Below are 22,167 nucleotides of genomic sequence, written 5' to 3' on the forward strand. Positions count from 1 at the left end.
TAAATTCTATTAGTTTCCTTCATTGATTTCTTTAATTATGTTTTCTTTTATAGTTTTAGATCGATCTTTTATTTCATTTTTAGAATAGTTTTTATTTCTAGGGTTTTGAGAATCCATATTTATATGCTATGATTTGATAGATATTTATTCATGATTTGATTAGTTATTGATTTCTCTAATTGATTAGTGTTTTTATTATTAATCTTGCAATCTGATTAATTGTTTGATTAAATATTGCTAATATCGAGTCATAGATCGAGAGATAGTACTCTTTAGAGGCTTACCTACAATTAGCAAATCTGATTATGTTGAGCGACCTTACTAGCATATGTTGATTTGAGAGCGTTAATGCCCGACCGTAGGATTAACCTGTGCTTTAGATATATGATTAATTGAACTATTGATGATATTTTGATGGATTATAGTTATGAACATGGTGAACCATTACCCTAGATCTTTTTACTTTGATTTTCGTAGTTTGATTAGTTTAGAACTTTAATTCAATTATTCCTGATTTCGTTTAGTTTCTCCATATCTTAGAAGCTAGATTTAATTTAAAACGACCATCTCTCTGTGGATTCGACCCTACTTATCCTACTACATTGTTAGAAGGTTTTGCAGGAATTATTTTTGACAGGTGTACGACAGCCTATCACACCTCTGTCGCCAAGTCCGCGGCCAGTCCGGCCACCACGATTCTTTGCAGCCCCACGCCGGCCACGAGGGCGATGCCCCCACCACTCGGTGTACCCTATTAATTCAAAGCAGCCGGAAATTTCGTGTCCTTCAAGGTGACAATGTGGACAAATCAAGATTCTGGAGAAGAACGTGTTTTGGGCGAGTTTCGACTTTAAAAGCCAAGGAGTCACCCGGCGAAAGTAAGGAAAAGGCTCAGGTGCCCCTCAAGCGCTCTTCTTAAGAGATGATTTGATAGGCGCGAGCCACCGTGCGCAAAGGGGTTTGCACGAGAAGATGGGATCAAAGGGGGCGATAACAATCATCAAGGCCAATCAAGAAATGATGCAAGTGATTGTCAGAACATTGTTGTTCGAGAAAGCGAATGACTTCACACTGCACCCCATCATTAGAGCAAGTAGGCGCCACCTCATGGGATGACAACTCGTCCCATAGACGAGTCAAACAGCCAAAATAATCGGCCAAAGGTTCCGTCTTTTGCTGCTTGCAATCACTAATCTGAGATTTTAGTTGGCAAAATCTAGTGCCATTAGAAACGCAATAACGTTCCTTCAGATGAGCCCACAGTTCATGAGCAGTTTCATAGAACGAAACAGAATTGAGAATGGTCGGAGAGATCGTGTTTAAGAGCCACGAAACAAGCATGGAATGTACCGTGCTCTAGTCTGCCAATTTTTCCGGTGTAGTAGGCTTGGGAATAGTATCCTCCAAGAAGCCAAGTTTACGCTTTGCATTCAAGGACATGTGAATCACGCGTGCCCATTCATCAAAATTGTCATCTTTCAACTGAATCGGAGTGATAAAGTTGCTTGGATTATCATTAGAGCCTAGAAAGTAGGCTGGGTCAGGTTTAAGGATATTGGGTTTGGTAGTTTTCGTCATGATAATACGCCTAGCACCATGAGAATAGGTGCGAATAGGGGAAGCAATGATGAGGAATAAAAAACAATCGAATCTGGGAAGAGATGATCAAGGTCGAGGCTTCGGAAAAAATCGAGTCTTTGGTTCGGTTTTTCTGGTTTGGGTGGAGAGGAACTTTTTCAATCTTGGGCTCTTGATACCATGATAAGATAGATTAATTTTTCGTCCCCCTTCTCATTCATCAATCACATATATTTATACATCTGGAGTCTAGAGTCCTATTAGGAATAACAAACCTATTCCTAATATATATCTTAAATAGAATCCTAACACTAACCTTACATCCCCTTCCTCTCAAAAATCAAAAACAGTCCATCTCCTTCTTCTCACCTGCTCCATTTCCTTTTCCCTATTGTTACTTTGAACTCTCAGCTTTACTCGAAAAGATTGAGATTTTATCTAATCTAGTGGCTATTTTTCACAACAAACACCATATTAATAAGCTACTCTTATAATCCAAAATAAGTTTTAATGTAGATCATGTCCAATCAGAGTTGATGAGATCGAATCAAGTGTAAACATTATGTAAAATCTATGTTAAAATCAGAGTTGATCTAGTCCCATCTATTCATAATAGGAGTTGAAAATCCTCTATCAAACACTAATCCCCTATTAAAAGGCAACTTAAGAGTTGAGTCTACAACTCTACACTATGTGGAGTGAACAGATAACTCAGTTATTGCACGAGGAAATGCCACATGATACTTTCTTCATAACCATTCATATAAGAATCCTTTTCTGGTAGGTCCTTGTTACTTCTGGTTTACAGTTTACTCTATTTTATCTCCTTCATGTTACTTTTGTGGTTAACAATAAATCGTACATGCTTATCAGTGCTGCTGCTTTTAACTTCTAAGTCCTACCAAAAAAAATAAGAACCACAAGACCAAACCAATCATAATTCAATTACTAAGTCTGATCATGACTTTTTCTTTTCCTTTGGAGTAAATTTCTAATACTCATCCCCATATTCTGCATTAAATTCAATTCTTATTTATGGTTTTTTCAAACATTTAATTAAGGCAACATAGATAATCCATCATAAATGTGGATGAATTCTTTGTAATTCAGTGGCCTCTTTTCTTCCAGCAACCAGATATGTTTATTTGACATGAAAAAGCCACCAGTGGTTGAAATATGGCTTTCCAGTTTTTCTGTTTTTACATGGTTGCTAAATTTAGAGGGATCATTTTCCAAACATTTACAGCTAAAAAAAATGCTTAGAAATGTGGGTTCCACTTAACTTGTAGCTAGTAAACACTTGTATGTCATAAATTCTACCTACTTGTAGCTTTTAAGGTTGCATTTGTAATCTCTAATCTAATATTTTATCAGGAAAAAACCTAGAAAGTGTTTGTACCTTTCAACACTTTTCAGAGTTCAGTATGGGTGAATACTCTACTGTTGCACCTCTACTATCAAATGATGACATAACTCCTGTGCTTGAAAATAAATCAGTACCCATTTTCAAGTTAGCAGCAAAATGGGTTCTCAAGTTGTTAATGTGGGTGGTTTTTATTGCCTGGATTTCCCTCATGTTTTTTTATCCTTCAGAATACATGATCCATTTGGTTAACCATATATGGATTGGTGCTACTAGTGGAACTGTTTTTGGGCTCGCAGGTTGGTAAATTTTTTTTTTTATCATAACTTTTACAATTTGGTAATTGTCTTTTTTTTAGGTAGAAGTGAATTGATCAAGTTTATCATAATCTGCAGGCAGCTTATTTTTCGCATTCACAGCACCAGTTCTCATATTAGCATTTCTTGCTGTGTTATATCTTATCATCTCAGAAGGAGACGAGATTCAAGAGTATGTATTTCTAAATATATGTAGTCGTAGTTCATTTCTATGGTTTATTTATGAAACCTAGTGTTATGCTTGTAGGAAGAAGACTTTGAAACGTCCAACTTTTCGCCTATGGACATTCCCTGTACTAGTAAACGGCCCGTTTGGGGTGGTGACTGCTGCAGAACTTATAGGGATAGCTCTTGTTTCTGTATTTGTTATCTGGGCCTGTGCTGCTTATACTATACGCGATTGGGGTGAGATTTCCAAAGATCAAGTGACTTCCTTCATTAAGAGGTAGTAAAGAAATATCTGGATATTCATTTTAGTTTAGCATTGAGTATGTACTGCTTTTGTTTAGCTCATTAGCATGGTACCATTGCCAAGTACTTGTAGTATTACTTGGAAAATGTGGCTACTAATAAGCTGCATAATTAGGGTGCGTCTCCAGAAACTGCATAATGAGGAGAAACTTCCAATTCATCTCTGAGATGTAATCTATATTCTCATTCTAGCAGAAGTTTTTTTTACATGTCACATACGATCCTTGCATTCTGAAATTCGTTTAGTCACTTGGTTCTCTAATATTGACAGTATGATCTTACAAATTTATTTCCTTGCTTAATTTTCAGCTGTTTGATGTTAGAGCGATCAGGAGCTAGACTTGGCCTGATTGGGTTGTTTTGCTTATCACTTCTGTTTCTTCCGATTTCGAGGGGGTCTATTCTTCTTCGCCTTATAGACATCCCTTTTGAGCATGCCACCAGATATCATGTTTGGTTGGGACATCTTACCATGGCGCTCTTCACTCTCCATGGATTAGCTTATGTGATTGCTTGGGCAATGGAGGGTCGACTTATAGAACAAGTGAGTATGTTTTCCCTCCATATTATAGTCTACACAATTTTGCCTCTATCCAGACTAGACACCAATAAAAGTTATTTGTAAATTTTCGCTACATACTGAAGCAAATCATAAATACTAATGTGACACACGAAAATTGTGTCAAAGAATTATCGAAATGTTGACATTTTCTAATTATTCTGCCAAAGATTTTGAAATGTGACGCACATAGTGCTGACCTTTGTCTAGTTTTCAGAGTAATGCATACTCTATTAGTCATTACTTATTCAGCTGAGAATTTTTAGGTTTTAGAGTTCAACATCAAAAGCTATGAAAACTATGCTATCAATTTGATATCTGCATCTACTTCCATATCTCTATTATATAAGTCAAGGAGGGAGCAATTATGTCCCCTTGGAATTTACTTAAATTCCCCCCAACATAGATATTATATTTTCAAGTTTGCATAAACAACCTCTGACCACCTAATCAACCCCAATTCCACGCATAAACTTGCCAAAACAAAAATATCAATCAAAGCAAATTAAAACTCAATCAACTCATAAGATTCAATCACATAAACTTGAGTGTAATTTTACTGAACATAGTACATATTTTTTTTCGCTTATGTGTGCTGTTATATGTTCAGTAAATCTTAAAAATATGTACTATGTTCTAGTAAAATTACACTCAAATTACAGTAACTCTTATGAATATGTGTTGTATTATATATTTTTTCCAAAAAAAAAATTAACTTATATTACAGTTTATTTAAAATTTAATTCGAAGATGGTCGAAATTCAAATTAAATTACATCATAAATAAGCGAAAAAAATAAAATTTCGTCAAAAATGACTTCAATATTCGTGCTCTAGATATAAAAAAAAAATTAGACAAAATATGAGAACTCGTTTTTGTGCCCATATATTAAAAAGAATTTGAGAAAAAAAAAACTACCAAATTTCATTAATATAACTTTAATATTCGTGCCTAAATATTAAAAAAAAATTGAGACATAATATGATAACCCGAATTTAGAGGAAATCCAAAAAATACTAAACTCATATATTAAAATCAAAAAATTGTGCTCATAATCGAATTTCAACATAAATTGCAGAGCTTGGGCCATGACCGCAAGCAAACTCGACGATCCATTATAGGCTAAGCGAAAGCCAATTCCATGACCGTCAAAGCTCAGTTTGCAACTTGGTTGAGATAATCCTCACCTAATAATCGACGGTCTCAATTGAATAGAGGGAGAGAAAATCGAGTGTGGTTTGAATTGGGGGAAATTGATGAAGATGATGTTCAATTAAAATATTGCGTGAAATTCATAAATATGGATATGGTAATTGGGGGACTCATGATTTGATTTGGGGGAAATATCGTCACACGCATCGCGTGCATTAAAAGCTAATAGGAAAATAATGTATGAGGTTGAGGTTGACGTCGCGAAGTACTATCATAGCTCCTCACCATTTGAAATTGCAGGTTTATTATAAAAACTGTTTTGGAATAATTGTGATACGTGCTTACGAATTAGTCTAGACCATTTGATCACAAAATATTGCTTCATTTAGTATGACCTTATACCCCCTTACAATCTGAGTTTTACCCCATAATCTCTATTTATACCTCCTCTATTTAAAATTTTTATTGCTTAAAATGCACCCCTTTTCCGCTAAATGCACCTTTTTTTTTTTTCTGTTTTCATCTTAATTTTGGAAGAATTTCACTAAGGACTTAACGCTGATTGCAATCCTGAGCTTGCTTAGCTTGAAACATTCTTGTCGACCATTAACATCTTGAGGCATAAATAGTGCAATTTATGCCTCAAGTTGTTAAGATGGAAGATTTTTCGACAACTTTTCTTGTTTTCTGAGACCTCTTCGTTTCTAATACGACATTGTTGATTGCATATTGCTATAAGCATGAAGCTTCCAAAGCTGCATAATCATGTTTTTCTAACTCCTCCGTGCAGATTTTCGAATGGAAAGATATTGGTGTGGCCAATCTTGCTGGTGTCATATCACTTGCATCTGGGATATTGATGTGGGTGACTTCCCTTCCTGGAGTAAGGACGCGGAATTTTGAGCTATTCTTCTATACCCATCAACTCTATGTTGTCTTCGTCGTCTTCCTAGCTATGCATGCTGGTGACTTCATCTTTTTCATGTGTTCTGGAGGAATATTCCTCTTCATGCTTGATCGGTTTTTAAGATCTATCCAATCTCGCAAGACTGTTGATATCATTTCAGCCACATCACTTCCTTGTGGAACTGTAGAGCTAGTGCTTTCAAAACCTGCATGTAAGTATACTTTATCATAAGCTATTTATTCCATTGTCGTCATAATAGTCAGTTATATCACTCTGACAGTTGCAAATACAGGTCTTAGGTATAATGCTCTCAGCTTTATTTTCCTTCAAGTTCGGGAATTATCTTGGCTTCAGTGGCATCCTTTCAGTGTGTCATCTAGTCCTCTAGAGGGTAGGTACCACCTTTCAGTTCTTATAAAAGTTCTTGGAGAGTGGACAGAGAAGCTCAAAGGGAAAATCTCAAACAATGAGGAACGTCAGAAGCTGCTAGAAACTCGGCTCAAGTCTCTGATAACTGCTTCTGTAGAGGGGCCTTATGGGCATGAATCACCATATCACTTAACGTATGTCCTATGCATGCGCTACGAGATAAGAATTATATACTCTAATTTTGACTGCTATATCTAAATTTCAGGGTGCGTTCTCTTCACCTGAATTTTGTTGAACTGAACTTATTACACCTAACTGGACCTTGATCTTATTGAACATTTATATATACACATAATTGGACCTCATCAGTCCTGGAACTTGAGAATGCACTCTTAATCAGTTAAATTAGTTTGCATTTCCTTAATACTAGAAGAAACTATCTTACTTGTTCTTCGTTCTTCTTAGGTACAAGCACCTGATTTTAGTAGCTGGTGGCATTGGTATTTCTCCCTTCCTTGCTATCCTAAGTGATGTCATGCATCGTCTCAAAGAAGGCAAACCTTGCATGCCTAAAAATATCTTGATTGTTTGGGCCATCAAAAAGTCAGATGAGCTGCCACTTCTGTCAATGATAAATATGGATTCTATAGACCCTATTTTCTATGATGCCTTAAATCTAGACATTCAAATTTATGTCACCCGCGAATCAGAACCTAAAGTGGTCAGTATACTTCTGCTATAACCTTCAGCCATTTTTTGTCGCGGTCAAATGAAAATTTTGTATAATTTTCTTAACAGGAAGAAGGGAAAGCATTCGGCGCTATGAACACCTGCACATATCCCATTTCAAAACGATCTGCCATATCAGTTTTGGTTGGTACTGGAGATAACATATGGACTGGGATTTACATCGTTGCTTCTTCAATTGGATTCCTAACCTTTCTAGCTCTATTAGATGTGCTTTATATAAATCCATATAATATAACTATTTGGTGGTACAAGGGGCTTCTTGTAGTAGTGTGCATGTTAGCTGGTGTTGTCATATTTGGGGGTGTAGCTGTGGCCTTTTGGCATCAATGGGAGCGAAGAATGTTGGCGTCCGAGAGTAACAACTATGATACCAAAAAATCTAACAGGGCGCTTCATGATGTAGCAGTTGAACACAAGAATTCAAATCAAGAATATCTTGTTAATTCAAGTACTCTTCGGTATGGATGTAGGCCAGATTTCAAAGGTGAGCCAGCTTATAACCAGATGTTACTGTTATCAATTAAGCATCTTAGGTAATTCTTAGGCATTCTCATGAACACTGTGTTCCCTCTCATAAAAAAAGAAGATCACATGCAAAGCAAGTGAATGTTATTGTGTGAGAGAAAGCACCATGTTGCGGAGAACCTAATAGATTAGCTTCATAGACAATCATTGAAATTCTGGGCATACTTTCTTATGAGAAGGCAGTCAGGCACTATGAGCAGACTTTTTTTTTCTGATCTACTGCGCGCTTGGCTACATTGTTTTATTGCAGATATATTTGGATCAGCTTCAGACCATTGGGGAGCAGTTGATGTTGGTGTCCTAGTCTGTGGTCCTGAAACTCTTACATCGACTGTCGCCACGGAGATCAGGTCACACAGCCTAAGGAGAAAGCATAATCATCCAGTTTTCCATTTCAATAGTCATAGCTTCGATCTCTGAAGTACCCCAATCGGTGTTCCTCTCTATGGTAATTCACATTTAAGTTGAGCACTTTTAAAAGGGAGTGAAAAGTCTGCATGCATTTGATGCCCTTATATCCATCAGAGCTTGCTTTGGCACAAGCTCTTCTTCTTATCTCCATTTTATGTCATCGCTGATCGCCCAGCTTAGTAGCTTATCTACTTGAATTTCTATTATAAATGTATATATTTATATTCTGTAAAGAGGTTGTATTATACTTTCCTTTGCATTGTATATAATACATGTACAACTCACTATTATCCTAGTTGCATATATATAGATTTTAAATACAATGAATATATATCATCACTATTAGTTAAAATTCCTCCTGACACTCATATTTCCCATTTATTTTCCTCAAGCTCACTTTAATTTTTTTTTTTGAAAGAGAAATTTCAATAATTGAAGGTCAAACGGCATCGTATTAAAGTAAAACAAGATACAATTAAACAAGACTAAATCAAATTCGTCTTCGAAGAAACTATAATGAACCAGATCGAACACTATAGCACAACCCTCTTGTATTTGCTGAATCAAGCAGCTATTGATGAGGAAGTCTATCATTCTGATATAGTTTGGGAAGAAAATTCTTGATCGAGTCAGGTTGACCGCATCCGAGATTCCGATACCTTCGTGTTGAGTCTCGAACTTCAACCAATGAGAATAATTTCTCATACCTAAAAACAAAAAAAAACCATACTCACAACTCCCATAGGGGAGAAGGAGATTTCCAAAACAGAAACTAAAAACCCCATAACAAAGTTTGAGAAACACTCATAAAGAGAGACTAATTTATTGAACAAAACAAAAAAATGAATTAAAAACTGGACATAAAAGGGGAAAAGGGGCTTACCATGGATGAAAACATCCATGGCAGCCCCTAATTGATGAAGAAAGGGTAGGGGAGGCTAGGGTTTGAGAGAGAGAAAAAGAGAGGGGAGGCTAGGGTTTGAGTATTGTCTTTTAGTTATTGTATTATGTTCCCTCAAGCTCACTTAAACACGCCATATATTTCTCTTTTCTCAACGAAACTCTTGTTATGTGCAAATCTTAGATAGTTCCTCCATTCCATAATTCATGCAATACTTATTGAACAAGATGGTACCTGATATTACGAGGTCGTCATGTATAATAGTCCTTGAACCTCGTCGGTAAGATGTGAATAAAGATGAGCTCCAAACCAATGTTATCAGGATCGGGATCCTACTTTGGATCGCAGGGGCTGGTAGAATCGAATCGGTGGGATCGGATCGTAGGATCGTAAGATCCTACAATTCGGTGAAATAGATATAATTATACTAAAATATGGTGAGAACCTCATGTTAAAAATTTACACATATTAATAATGATTTTCTTAGTTAGCAAATGATGATAGTTTTTCAATACAATAAGAATTAAGTAACATGCGATCAAAATCTAATAGGTGAAATATAATATGTGAAATTACTTTATGATTTTTATATGGTAGGATCGGAACGTAGAGTCGTAGGATCGTAGAATCGTGTTAAGATCCTACCATGTGATTTTTTGTGGTTGAGCAGGATCGAAAGATCCTACAAAATTAAGATCCTATGTAGGATCGGGATCAGTGAGGTCCTCCAGGATCGTAAAATCGTAGAATCGTAAGATTCGGATCGGGATTTTAACAACAATGCTCCAAACATGGGGTGGGGTCCCATGGCGGAGCCTCCGACGCTCAAGTCAGTACCCAAAGATGGATAAATATAAGAGAGAAAGTAGGGTAATTTGTAGAGAGTGGAAGAGATATTCCACTACCTTGACCGTTCGTCCCCTATTTATAATAATGACTTATTAGGTTAAATAGAGTAAATGAGCCTCTTAGGGCCTACGGACCATATAACGAAGGACCGAGCATACTCGTATTGGGCCTATATGTTATTACTAAGGTAATCGGAAATATAGATCGCTTAAGATGGCGTTATTATTATTCCCATACAACTAGCCCCCAGGTCTAAGTTCGATTGAATGTGGGACTTGAGCTGGACGTTGTATAATTTAGCTATGGAATGTGGCTTGAGGCTTTATAATATATTACCATCTTTGCAGTTAGCATTACAAACATAATATCTTGTTTGTACCATACCGTTGCACTTGGTTCCTTTTCGAGCCACAAGTTGTTAATCGATCAATTGACAGTACATGGTGTCGAGCTTGTACCGTTGCACTTGCTACTTTTCGAATCACAAGTTGCTAATCAGTCAGCTGACAATACATGGATCCTTGTTGGAAGTTGCTAGGTTTCTTTTAGCTTGAAAGAAAAGAATGTAGTTTAACAATTAACAATAGAGTCACTTTGTTAACTTTACATTTCTATGATCATTTTGAGCAATTAATACTCAAACGTTTTTCTGATGATTTGTACTAGTTAGCCCCCACTCTTGAGTTGTGTCAGCTTAAGAGTGACATCAAGTGTCTTTTTTTCATGAGGTAACATTTGTATGAGTTTATATGACTTTATCCAACTATTATGGTCATTCTCATTTAAGTTGAGCACTTCTAAAAGGAAGTGAAAAGTCTGAATGCATTTGATGCCCTTATATCCAGAGCTTGCTTTGGCACAAGCTCTTCTTCTTATCTCCATTTTATCTCATCGCCCAGCTTAGTAGCTTATATACTTGAATTTCTATTAAATATGTATATATCTATACTGTAAAGAGGTTGTATGATACTTTCCTTTGCATTGTATATAATACATGTACAACTCACTGTTATTCTAGTTGCATATATATATATATATATATATATATATATATATATATATATATATTTTAAATACAATGAATATATATCATCACTATTAGTTAAATTAATTCAACTTTGGGTGTGATACCATGTACAAATATGGAGAATAATTGTATTAACCTAAATAAATTAACCCTGACATACAATATATATATAGTGTTTATAATACAAACCTAAGAATATGAAAAGTCTCTTCTATCTTTTAACATAAAGGTTTCTTTGGACCTAGTCTGATAGGATTTAGGAGTTCCTTAATTCCTATGCTTCCCTAGAAGATTAACTCATGAAATTATAAAAGTGCTTGAGAAGGTCGAAAAGGTGGGCTTGGGTTAGACCGGTATTGCATTTTTGGGGGGGATAAAGTGTAAGCAAAGAAAACCCAAGAAATGATTGTAAGATACGACAAGGCAATAAGCAAAAAAGCAAAACAATTGTGATAGAGATACAGAACATATGATAATAAGAATTAAGAAAAAGTAAAAGACACTCTCACGCAGATTTCCTGTTTTTTTTTTTGACAAGATAAGAACACTAAGTTTGACAGTAAAAACAGTCTAGATTGTGCGTGGAAATTTTATACGTTAGCAGTGGACAGTCTGTCTTTGTCAGTTAGTAGACTCGTCGGTGTCTTCCACCTACAATCTTAGAAATCTACCGGTCTAACGCCACCGTCAAGATATTACTTCAAACAAAATATACCCTCCCTTTTTAATTGTTACATTATTTGTGCACATTTTTTAAAATATTTTAAACTTTCTTATTCTTTTAAATAAAAATTGTAAAACTTTGATATAATAAATCTTTATATCGGGATGAATCTAACTAAGACTATATTCAGTTTACTTTATTTTTGCTTATTTTATATTAGATCAGATCAGAAAAAATAAGTTCAGATAAGATCAGATTATGCTTATAAAAACTCATTATTACTATTAATACTATTATTTACTAGTACATTTGCTCAAAAGGATTATTATTGTTGTTGTTGTACTTATTAATTATAAATATTGGTAATTATTATTAATCTCGTTGTTATCATTATAAATGTCATTGTTATAATGATTTTAAGTTATTTTGTTGTTATTAAATAATAGAAAATTAAAAGCCACATGTTAAGAACATATGATTGGCGCAAAAATAAGAACTATATAAGATATGATAGCTCAAATTCATGACAACGAAACTACTAAGTTCGGATTACATTTCAAAATAAGTTAAGTGCGAGATACAAATTATAAATTTAGATCTAGTATACCTCTTCCTACCAAATTCCAAATCTCTCTAGCTATTTGAAGTTGCACGCTATCCATTTCTTTCTTGCGCAAGTCATAGTTGTTTGTATATCTTATTTTATTTTACATGAAAAAAAGAGTTGAGTTTGTCGACTTCTCAAGTGTGAAAGATTTTTTTTAAGGGAAAGTGTGAAACGTTTTATAAGTGCTCTTATAAATTAATGAATTGGGTTATATAATTATTATTATTATTATGATTATAATTATTGTTGTTGTTATTATAATAATGATTATTATTATTATTATTATTATTATTATTAAAAGTTGTGTAAAAGTTGTGATAAAAATAATATGATAATAATAGTAATACTATAAATAAAATCTTATAATGTATTGCATAATAATGAATTACAAAGTAATAATATAATAGTAATAATATATTTTATAAAAGATAAGATCTTGTAAATCAGATCAAATCAGAAAAAATAAGTTCAGATCAGATAAGTTCATATCAGAAAATTTCAGTTGAGCTAAACATAGCCTAAATCACACATACATGATTATATTTTTACATATAAAAAAATCACAATAATTGATCAAAGTTGTTAGTTTGATTTCCTAAAATGAAAATGTATCGATTACAAAAATAGGAAGGAGTATTGAAAAAAGGGGGAAAAAAAAGAGGTAACTAAAAACCATATTAGATTATGTTTTTCTATAAATAAAAAAAATTCTTTGTTCACTTCAACTCATTTCAATCCAATAGTTTACTTGAGCTCATTATAATTCAGTTCAATTTAATTAGACTATTTTTCTTTCACGGTTTTAGTTAAGTCCAATTCAACTCAAAAGAACAATGCTTTAATCTACAAATTAAAAAGTTGCTTGTATTTTTTACGAGGATTTACCCTTTTATTACCTTTTCTTTTTAGGGCCACTCTCTATTATTTTATCGAGGCTTAATGACATATTCTTTTATTATACATTAGAGCTCATATAAGTTCTTATTTTATTGTTAAAACTCATTAGAACTTTCAAATTTAAAATTTTGAGGTAAAAAGAACGCATTGTAAACCATACACTTTATGCTTTAATACTTATATTACTTCTACATTTGGTCTTGTAAGAGAGCGTCTAGTTTTAATTTAAAATTAGGCACGACCCAAGGTCAATATTAAGAAGAGAACATGCCACCTTTTTTATATAGTGACTAGTTTAATCTATTTAGGGACCAGAATCTATTTCTTGACTTGTTTAATTTATCCAGTTCTGACATTCTTTAACTCATTCAGTGACTAGTTTAATTCATTTTAAACTAGTTTAACATGTTCGATAAGAATACCCAAGTTATTTTTTGAATTGTCAGTTGTAGTTCGAGAATCAAGAAAATAAAGGAAGGAGAAGTAAAGGGATAACTATGATAGTGTTAGGTTAGAGTGAAATGAAATGGACTTATTATAAAAATTCAATCTTGAATTTGTCTAATTTTATGTGAATATTAAATCGCATATTCTAATAATTTGTGTTACTTCTAGATGGCAGCGAGTTCAATGGACTTGTGTGATTTTGTTGTGAGTAAAAAATAGTAGAATAACTATAATAGTAAGTGACGATAGAAGTAGTAGAAATATTGATAAAAGAGAAAGAATGTGCATTAGTGCTCATTTATTGAAATTTCAGGGTATAGTTGACGGAGTGGAACTATATGATAGGGGTAAGATTAAATAAAAGAGGGAAATAAATTTATCACAAATAGAATAATGTTAAATATTAAGAAATGAGTGGAACATCCGTATGTATCATGTGTATGGTATTATTAAGGGTCTGTTCTCCCCAACTTATTTTCAATTTAGTTTAGTTCAGTTCAGCTCTAGACAATACTTTTACTCTCACATATCACTATTCATTTCTGTTCAGTTAAGTTGTTTTATGCCGAAGAGAACAAATCCTAAGACCAATTTCAACTTTTTTGCTCATTTCAAACTCTCCTGTTTAGTACATTTTGTTCATTTGGATGATCCCAAATGATCAATGAGCAAAAAAACTAACGTTAGGTGTACCATGGAACTTAGGTTTTTTTTTGTAAAACTAAATTGTAAATCCAAGTTAATAGAAAGAGATTTCAGATATTACATAATATTTTGAGCTAAAAATTCAACCAACTAGATAAATTATACAGTTAAATACTCTCTTTATTCCATAATGTTCTTCCTATTTATTTTTTCTACACAAACCAAGGAACAATATTGATCTTGCGGTTATAATATTACTTTTTTGTAGGAGGAGAGAAAATATCATATGTTAATATTGAAAAATAAATCTAGGAGATAGAATGTCATGCCGTGGACAATTTGTTGGTCATATACAAATTAAAAAAATTAGAAATAGGAAGAATATTATAAAATACCCCTTCAACAAAAGATATGAAGAACTTTATAAAACAAAGGGAGTAACATATTATATCATCTTAACTATATAATTACATAATCCATGTTATTGATTTTACATGTTTTACAAGATGTGTATTATTGTGTAATCCGATGTTGAAACAAATTCAAAATAAACAGTAACGACCCGTTTGGTAGTTGATTATAAGTGGTGGTAATAGAAATGAATTTATGTGTAAACTTGTGAAGAATATCATTGCTTATTCCCATGGTAATGCTAATTTATTCTAAAGTGTCCACTTTCCTTCTTGAATTTTCATTCCCATCAATACCACCTTGTAGGTGGTAATGAGTGGTAATGAAAATTGCTTCCATTGGAGACAAATACACAAGTTTAGGGGTGAGATTGATTGCCTATGGAGAAAAAATGTCTCCCCACGAAGATTTTAAGGATACTTCCCTAATAAATTATACTTAAAATTCGTTCCCATTACCGTAATTTATCAACGATTACCAAACGAACGGTTAAAAGTCATCAAATTAATCACCTACTTACTAATTACCAAACTAACATAAAACCCAATGTTTTATACACCAAAGTGAATTTAAATTTTATATCTAAAGGTGAGAGTGTACAACAAGACATCCCAATTCTCAGCCATTAAATAATAAATAAAGTGACGATAACAACTTACCTTTTTTTTTTTTTTTTGAATAGTACAACTTACCTAAATTTCCACAATTAGAAGTATTTACCATTTTACTTACCACCCAATAATTAAAAAAATAAAAAGAAAAAAGAAAAAAGAAAAAGAGAATGTGATTCCATTTCCAATCCAGTGATCCACAATTCCACATGTTGCATTATTGATAAATTCCATTATCATAATATTTTGCACCCAATTATCTTCACTATACAATACACGCATATACTGTAATACACTCATACCCACTTCTTTCCTTCTTTCCGCACCCACCCATCACCATCACCCACCATCATCAACAGTCCACTCTACCGGTACTCTCTCTCTCCTCTTTTTCTCACTACCGACACTCTCCCTCTTCTTCAAAAAACAAAAAACACATTCTATAACAAAAACACAAAACACAAAAACACACATTCCATCAAAGTAAAACTCCCTCAGATCTCTGTGATTTCCAGTTTGATCGATCTTATTGATTTACAATGTACGGGAGGGATCCATGGGGAGGACCACTAGAAATAGCAGCAGATTCAGCAACAGACGATGATCGTAGTCGAAACCTTCAAGACTATGATCGAGCTGCTCTTTCTTCTTCACGACAACTTGATGAAACTCAACAAAGTTGGCTTCTTGGTCCTGCTGAGCAAAAAAAGAAGAAAAAATATGTTGATCTTGGTTGCATTATTGTTAGCCGTAAGATCTTTTTTTGGACTGTCGGCTCTATCTTAGCTGCTGGTTTACTTGCTGGTCTTATTGCTTTAATTGTTAAGCTTGCTCCTCGTCATCATAAACCTCCTCCTCCTCCTGATAATTATACTCAAGGTCTTCATAAGGCTCTTATGTTCTTCAATGCTCAGAAATGTATGTTTTTCTTTCCTCTCTTTTTCTTTTTTGCCAGATCTCGCTTTTTTGCTGCTAATTTCTTTATTCATTTATATTATTACTCAAATGAAAGGATGTTAGATTAGATTATATTATTATTTTCATTTAATTCGCATTAAATTGTTTGTGTTCATTAAGATTTATATATTGGAGTGAAGTGTAAGCGGTAGTAATAACTTAGCAGAAATGAGAGGATATTAGATTTTTGCCGCGTGATCTGGAAATCTGTCATTATTGAAATTAATCTGTGTTTTTGATGATTTTTAATTTAATTATTATTCAGATTTCAGTATAAGTTTGTGGTTAAGATTGAATAAAGGGTTTAATGGGCTTCATCTTGACAGATTTTGGGTAGATCTAGAAAATTGATTGTTACTGATGCAGATTTGAAGACCGATTTAGTGTTATGTGATTGACATGTTTGGAAAATGATTCTATATCTGTTTTGTATGTAAAGAAAAATTCTGACGGCCTGATTTTGTGGTTTGCTGCATTACGTACAGCGGGGAAATTACCGAAGCACAACAATGTGTCGTGGAGGGGTAACTCGTGTTTGGAGGACGGGAAGGGTGAATCCGGCACTTTTTACAAGGATCTTAAGGGTGGTTTCTATGATGCTGGGGATGCCATCAAGTTCAACTTCCCTAAGTCTTTTGCTATGACCATGTTGAGTTGGAGTGTGATTGAGTATAGCGCAAAGTATGAGGCTGCAGGAGAGCTCAATCATGTTAAGGACATCATCAAGTGGGGAGCTGATTACTTTCTCAAGACCTTTAATTCGACAGCTGATTCTATTAATAGTCTTGTGATGCAGGTACACTTATGTTAATTATGTTTAGTTTGCCATATTCGTGTACCTTTTATTTTTTGCGTATACCAGATAGCCAGCTAAGAAGCATGAGTACTTCTTCTAGGTCATGTACTTGTACAAGTTTTCCTGTTTATAGAGGAGATTGTTGATTATAAAAATACGTTGTGCTAAATCATGTGGTGGCAGGTTGGGTCTGGTGATACTTCTGGTGGAAACACAGCACCTAATGATCATTACTGCTGGACGCGTCCTGAAGACATTGAGTATAAACGACCAGTAGCAGTGTGTAGCAGTTGCTCGGACCTTGCTGCTGAAATGTCTGCTGCTTTGGCTTCAGCTTCTATAGTTTTTAAGGATAACAAGGCATACTCCCAGAAACTTGTGCATGGCGCTAAAACACTATACAAGTTTGCAAGAGAACAAAGAGGCAAATATAGTGAAGGCAATGAGGCGGCTACATTCTACAACTCTACCTTGTATTGGGATGAATTTGTGTGGGGTGGAGCGTGGTTATATTACGCTACTGGAAATAATTCCTATCTTTACATTGCAACCCATCCTAAAATGGCCAAGCATGCTGGTGCATTCTGGGGAGGCCCAGATTATGGTGTGCTCAGCTGGGACAACAAGCTTGCTGGAGCTCAAGTAAGTTCAACTGATCATTACTTAACACTTCTGTATATAGTATTACTTTGCAAGACTGAGCAATAAATGTTTAAAAGTTTTTTATTTTTGTTTCATTCTGACTTTATAATTGCTTCCCTTATTATTTCTGATGATCTTTCTCAGCATTAATATCGTAATATAAGAGAGTTTTTTAGTGTTGCCTTACTCGAACCTTCTCACGCCCATCATTTGTATGTCTGTTTATTTGGTCCAAGATGCTGTATCAAGCAAAGTTTGGTAGTTTTTAGAATACCTTTTTTTTGGGGAAAATTTAGGATACTTTTGCTATCCTGAATTAAAGTGACCTATGAATATTAAAAGTAGGTTTGCGACTTGCAAGTGGAGCCTGTCTGATTTCACATAACTGATCACCTTTGATAGCATTGCTATGAACTGTAATATGGATTTGCGTATATCTCTGCTTCGGTCTTACTCTTTTGCAAATATGGGCCTTTAACATAGACATCCTGGTCTTGGGAATATGTTCATAAAAATCATTTTTAAGTTAGGCTTGGGTAGTTCTATATTCACTGGCAGTATGAGTGGTTATTTATTGGCTGCATTGCAGTTGGGAAAATTGGGGCCTTATTTGTCAAGACTTGAAATTTAATGCCCGGGAAAGAGAGAGAAACACACAAACAGACAGAGAGACTAAGCATGGAATTTCGAAACCCAGTAATTTGTTGGCTGTTGCAGGTCATGGCTGTGTGTGATTTGAACTCAAAACATACAACTTATGTTTATCAAAATTTTAAATGCCCTTTTTCTTCTTTTCAGGTGCTTCTTAGTCGTCTAAGACTGTTCCTGAGCCCTGGTTATCCTTATGAAGAAATTCTCTCGGCCTTTCACAACCAGACTGGCATAATTATGTGCTCCTACTTGCCATATTTCAACAGCTTTAATAGAACAAAAGGTGTGTGAGCTTTTCTTCATCTTTGAAATTTCAAGGTTTTTTTTTTTGAAAGAAAGAAAGATTGAAATTCCAAGTTGATCCCTGCATATTGTTGAGCACAAACCATATAATTTCACTGATCTTGCTCAAACTTCTAGGTGGTTTGATCCAATTGAATCATGGACGTCCTCAACCTCTTCAGTATGTAGTAAATGCCGCATTCTTGGCTACCCTTTACAGTGATTATCTCGAGGCTTCTGATACACCTGGCTGGACATGTGGTCCTAATTTCTACACAACAGATGTATTGCGTCGATTTGCCCGCACACAGGTACCTATTTATTTTCTTCTCATTGTGTTGAAAGCATCTCATACCTGTATAGCGACTGCAAAGTGGATGAAATTTCAATTTGCATAATGCTTTACATTTATTGTTATCAGATTGATTACATTCTTGGCAAAAATCCTCGAAAAATGAGCTATCTGGTCGGCTTCGGTAAACACTACCCAAAGCACGTACACCACAGAGGTGCATCTATACCAAAGAATAAAATCAAGTACAGCTGCAAAGGTGGTTGGAAATGGAGGGACACTAAGAAGCCAAACCCAAACACCATAGTAGGAGCCATGGTTGCAGGTCCCGACAGGCACGATGGTTTCCGTGATGTACGTACAAACTACAATTACACGGAGCCCACACTTGCGGGGAATGCGGGTTTGGTTGCTGCTCTTGTTGCCCTTTCTGGTGATAAGAGTGTTGGAATTGATAAGAACACTATGTTCTCTGCAGTGCCTCCCTTGTTCCCAAATCCTCCTCCTCCTCCCGCACCTTGGAAACCCTGATGAGTGTGCATGGACATTATCATGGAGATGTATGGTATTAATTGTAGGATCGCTCGGATCTGAAATAGTACTTGAAAAGAGAATGCAATATCAAGGAGATGCCTCAAATGCATATCCTGATGCCATATCCTAATGCTATAGAGGAAAAGTTGTACTTTGATGTGCTCGAAGATGTTGGTGACGGAGTGACTTAGGCTTTTTGGGAGTTCCTTTTTTGTTGTTATACTTCCGTGTATATGTATGATATATTCGTTCATGTATTCTTTTGAAAACCGAAATACTTAACAGTGTGAAGCTGATCAAAGTGATAAATCACTATGTTGTCCATTGAGAGAACTGATTATGTGCCCTTTTTGTTCAATTTGTAGCTACTCCTATAATGATGACTTGTATAAAAGCATTACGGTGCAAATGAACAGGAGCAATATATGCTGTTAAGATGAACAATTTTAAACATTCACCACATTGTTATATTGTTTCTTTAATTATTTTTGATATATGTATAAGTTCTGCTGTGGATTCTTTCTTGTCGACCTCTGATTTGAGATACATTGCTTCCACTTTTCACCCAAATACATTGGAGTCTTGGTTCATGTTGAACCCTAGTTTTGATGATGACAAAGAAACAAAGATACAAACTAAGTAGTTAACTAATGAGTTATTCAAGTGTATGGTGTTTATGGTATTAATGAAAGGAACTGGGAGAATACGAAATCAAGGAAGAAGTCAAGAGAGGATTTCAAAGGCTAAGTAAAGAAGTTTCTATAAGTTGATACTGGAGCAAGCATTGGATCAAGAAGAATAGAAGCTAGGCGTTTTTATTTCTAGTTCCAATGTAAAGGAACAAAGTAAGAATGGTAAGGAACAGTGGCAGCTTTATTTGAGAATGAGAGTTTGTTCCTTTGTAAGGAACAAACTAAGTGGCACTAAACGAATATGTTAAAGGAACTTAGTTATAAAAGGAACTAGACTTAGGCGTGCAAAAGTATAACGGTTAAAAGTGCAATTGAGTAAGTCATGCCTAAATTATAGGAAATTAGTTTTATCTAATTTCAAATGATAAATTTAGTTTTAAAAAGAAAAATCGTTTTGAAGAAAAGATTTTGTTTTTCGGAAAAAGAAAAATAATATATCCGGTTTTTAAGAAAGAATTTGTTTAAAAGATATATTTTCTTAAAGATTAAAAATTCAGTTTTAAAGATAAACTGTTTTTTTAAAACTGATTTTCGGATAAAGCTCAAGGAACTCCTATTACTTAGGTAAGGGCTAAAATATATCCACGTTCATTTTAGATCATGGGATCATGGGACATGATGTGAAACGTGTTCCTTAGGGGAAGGAACATCATGGGTTAATGGACTTAACATGTAATCAAGTTTTAATCCCACGTTCTTATGATATCTACTATAAATATAGAAGTCTAGATAAGTTCCAAATTGTGTCTGACTAAGTAATTAAGTGAGTTTAACTAATTAAGTGTCAGTGCCTTCATTCTCTCATAATAGCCATTTGTTCTTTGCTTTCTTACTCTAATTCCACTAAGCTTATTTCGATCAATTGTATTTTGGTTTTTGGGGTAAGGGAACTTTGAGTGAAGTTCTGTAAGAGAAAGGCTTTGAGTGAAGCTTGTATGAGTGAGAAAACTTCGAGTGAAGTTGAGAGGAACTGCTGTTAAGGGAACAGTGGCTCAGGAACTTGAGTTTAGGAACTCAAGGTGTGGCTCGAGTTAGAATTAGGTTGTAACAAAGTTGTTTGGCCTAATTAGTGAAAGAGTTGAGTTTAAAATCCCTAGTGGTCGAGGTTGTTTCTTCTTGTTGGGCCCAAGAAGTTTTTCCTCGTAAAAATCCCTTGTGTTCCTCTAGCTTGTTTATTCGTTTAAGTTTTAATTTCCGCAAAAAGTTACGTTTATTTCTACACCTACAATTCACCCCCCTCTTGTAGTGTTCCTAGGGAAATAACAATTGGTATCAGAGCTAGAACTCACGTAAGATAGGAAACCCTATTGAGAAAAAGATCCAAGGAACAATGAATACCACCGAGAAACTTGAAGAAGGTTATTCCACTCAAAGGCCTCCTATGTTCAATGGGAAGTACTACAACTATTGGAAGAACCGCATGGAGATATTCATCAAAGCTGAAAACTATCAGGTATGGAGAGTCATTGAAGTTGGTGATTTCGAAGTCACAACTACAAATGACAAAAATGAGGTAACTCTAAAACCCCTCTCTGATTATGACAAATCTGATTTTGAAAAAATGGAAGTAAATGCCATGGCTATTAAACTGTTGCATTGTGGACTTGGACCCCATGAACATAATAGGATCATGGGATGCAAATCCGCAAAGCAAATATGGGATTTACTAGAAGTAACCCACGAAGGAACTAATGAAGTTAAAAGATCGAAAATTGATTTACTTATGAATCAATATGAACTGTTCTGCATGAAATCTAAGAAAAGCATCCGAGACATGTTTACTCGTTTTACTAACATTATTAATGAGTTGGCTTCTCTTGGAAAGTTTATTTCATCTGAGGAACAGGTTCGAAAGGTTCT

At 34.6% G+C, this 22,167-nt stretch overlaps 2 protein-coding genes and 1 long non-coding RNA gene across 4 annotated transcripts; 2 read left to right on the forward strand and 1 right to left on the reverse strand.

Moving 5' to 3' along the window:
- The first annotated feature begins 1,924 nt into the window (after positions 1 to 1,924).
- LOC104897075 (ferric reduction oxidase 7, chloroplastic) lies at positions 1,925 to 8,754 on the forward strand. Of its 2 annotated transcripts, XM_010683884.4 has the most exons (10): positions 1,925 to 2,358; positions 3,172 to 3,240; positions 3,337 to 3,430; positions 3,506 to 3,703; positions 4,039 to 4,273; positions 6,231 to 6,558; positions 6,640 to 6,910; positions 7,182 to 7,437; positions 7,515 to 7,950; positions 8,242 to 8,754. In XM_010683884.4, exons 2-10 carry the CDS (start codon positions 3,177 to 3,179, stop codon positions 8,409 to 8,411), a joined length of 2,052 nt encoding a protein of 683 aa, XP_010682186.2. In that variant the 5' UTR covers positions 1,925 to 2,358; positions 3,172 to 3,176; the 3' UTR covers positions 8,412 to 8,754. The 2 variants fall into 2 exon arrangements, with proteins under 2 accessions (XP_010682186.2, XP_010682185.2); XM_010683883.4 differs by lacking the exon at positions 1,925 to 2,358 and having other exon boundaries at positions 2,600 to 3,240.
- A 6,663-nt stretch (positions 8,755 to 15,417) lies between these two features.
- Positions 15,418 to 15,736, reverse strand: LOC125498269 (uncharacterized). The gene is made up of 2 exons (XR_007275140.2): positions 15,543 to 15,736; positions 15,418 to 15,509 (listed from the first exon to the last, which is right to left on the reverse strand). It is a non-coding gene; the product is annotated as an uncharacterized LOC125498269 (long non-coding RNA).
- A 121-nt stretch (positions 15,737 to 15,857) lies between these two features.
- LOC104897076 (endoglucanase 25) lies at positions 15,858 to 20,072 on the forward strand. Its single transcript, XM_010683886.4, has 6 exons — positions 15,858 to 16,379; positions 16,904 to 17,214; positions 17,398 to 17,856; positions 18,655 to 18,790; positions 18,928 to 19,100; positions 19,211 to 20,072. Exons 1-6 carry the CDS (start codon positions 16,001 to 16,003, stop codon positions 19,610 to 19,612), a joined length of 1,860 nt encoding a protein of 619 aa, XP_010682188.2. The 5' UTR covers positions 15,858 to 16,000; the 3' UTR covers positions 19,613 to 20,072.
- Positions 20,073 to 22,167: the final 2,095 nt, after the last annotated feature.

Source organism: Beta vulgaris, chromosome 6, assembly GCF_026745355.1.
Source record: "Beta vulgaris subsp. vulgaris cultivar EL10 chromosome 6, EL10.2, whole genome shotgun sequence".
NCBI classification, from domain to species: domain Eukaryota; kingdom Viridiplantae; phylum Streptophyta; class Magnoliopsida; order Caryophyllales; family Amaranthaceae; genus Beta; species Beta vulgaris.

What these genes read in the sequence shown, in the direction of transcription:
- LOC104897076 (XM_010683886.4), top strand. Translation starts at nt 16,001, where the DNA reads ATGTACGGGAGGGATCCATGGGGAGGACCACTAGAAATAGCAGCAGAT. An exon ending in GTTCTTCAATGCTCAGAAAT is followed by an intron (nt 16,380 to 16,903) that starts GTATGTTTTTCT and finishes CATTACGTACAG; the next exon opens with CGGGGAAATTACCGAAGCAC. An exon ending in TTAATAGTCTTGTGATGCAG is followed by an intron (nt 17,215 to 17,397) that starts GTACACTTATGT and finishes ATGTGGTGGCAG; the next exon opens with GTTGGGTCTGGTGATACTTC.
- LOC104897075 (XM_010683883.4), top strand. Translation starts at nt 3,003, where the DNA reads ATGGGTGAATACTCTACTGTTGCACCTCTACTATCAAATGATGACATA. An exon ending in AACTGTTTTTGGGCTCGCAG is followed by an intron (nt 3,241 to 3,336) that starts GTTGGTAAATTT and finishes CATAATCTGCAG; the next exon opens with GCAGCTTATTTTTCGCATTC. An exon ending in GAATCACCATATCACTTAAC is followed by an intron (nt 6,911 to 7,181) that starts GTATGTCCTATG and finishes CGTTCTTCTTAG; the next exon opens with GTACAAGCACCTGATTTTAG.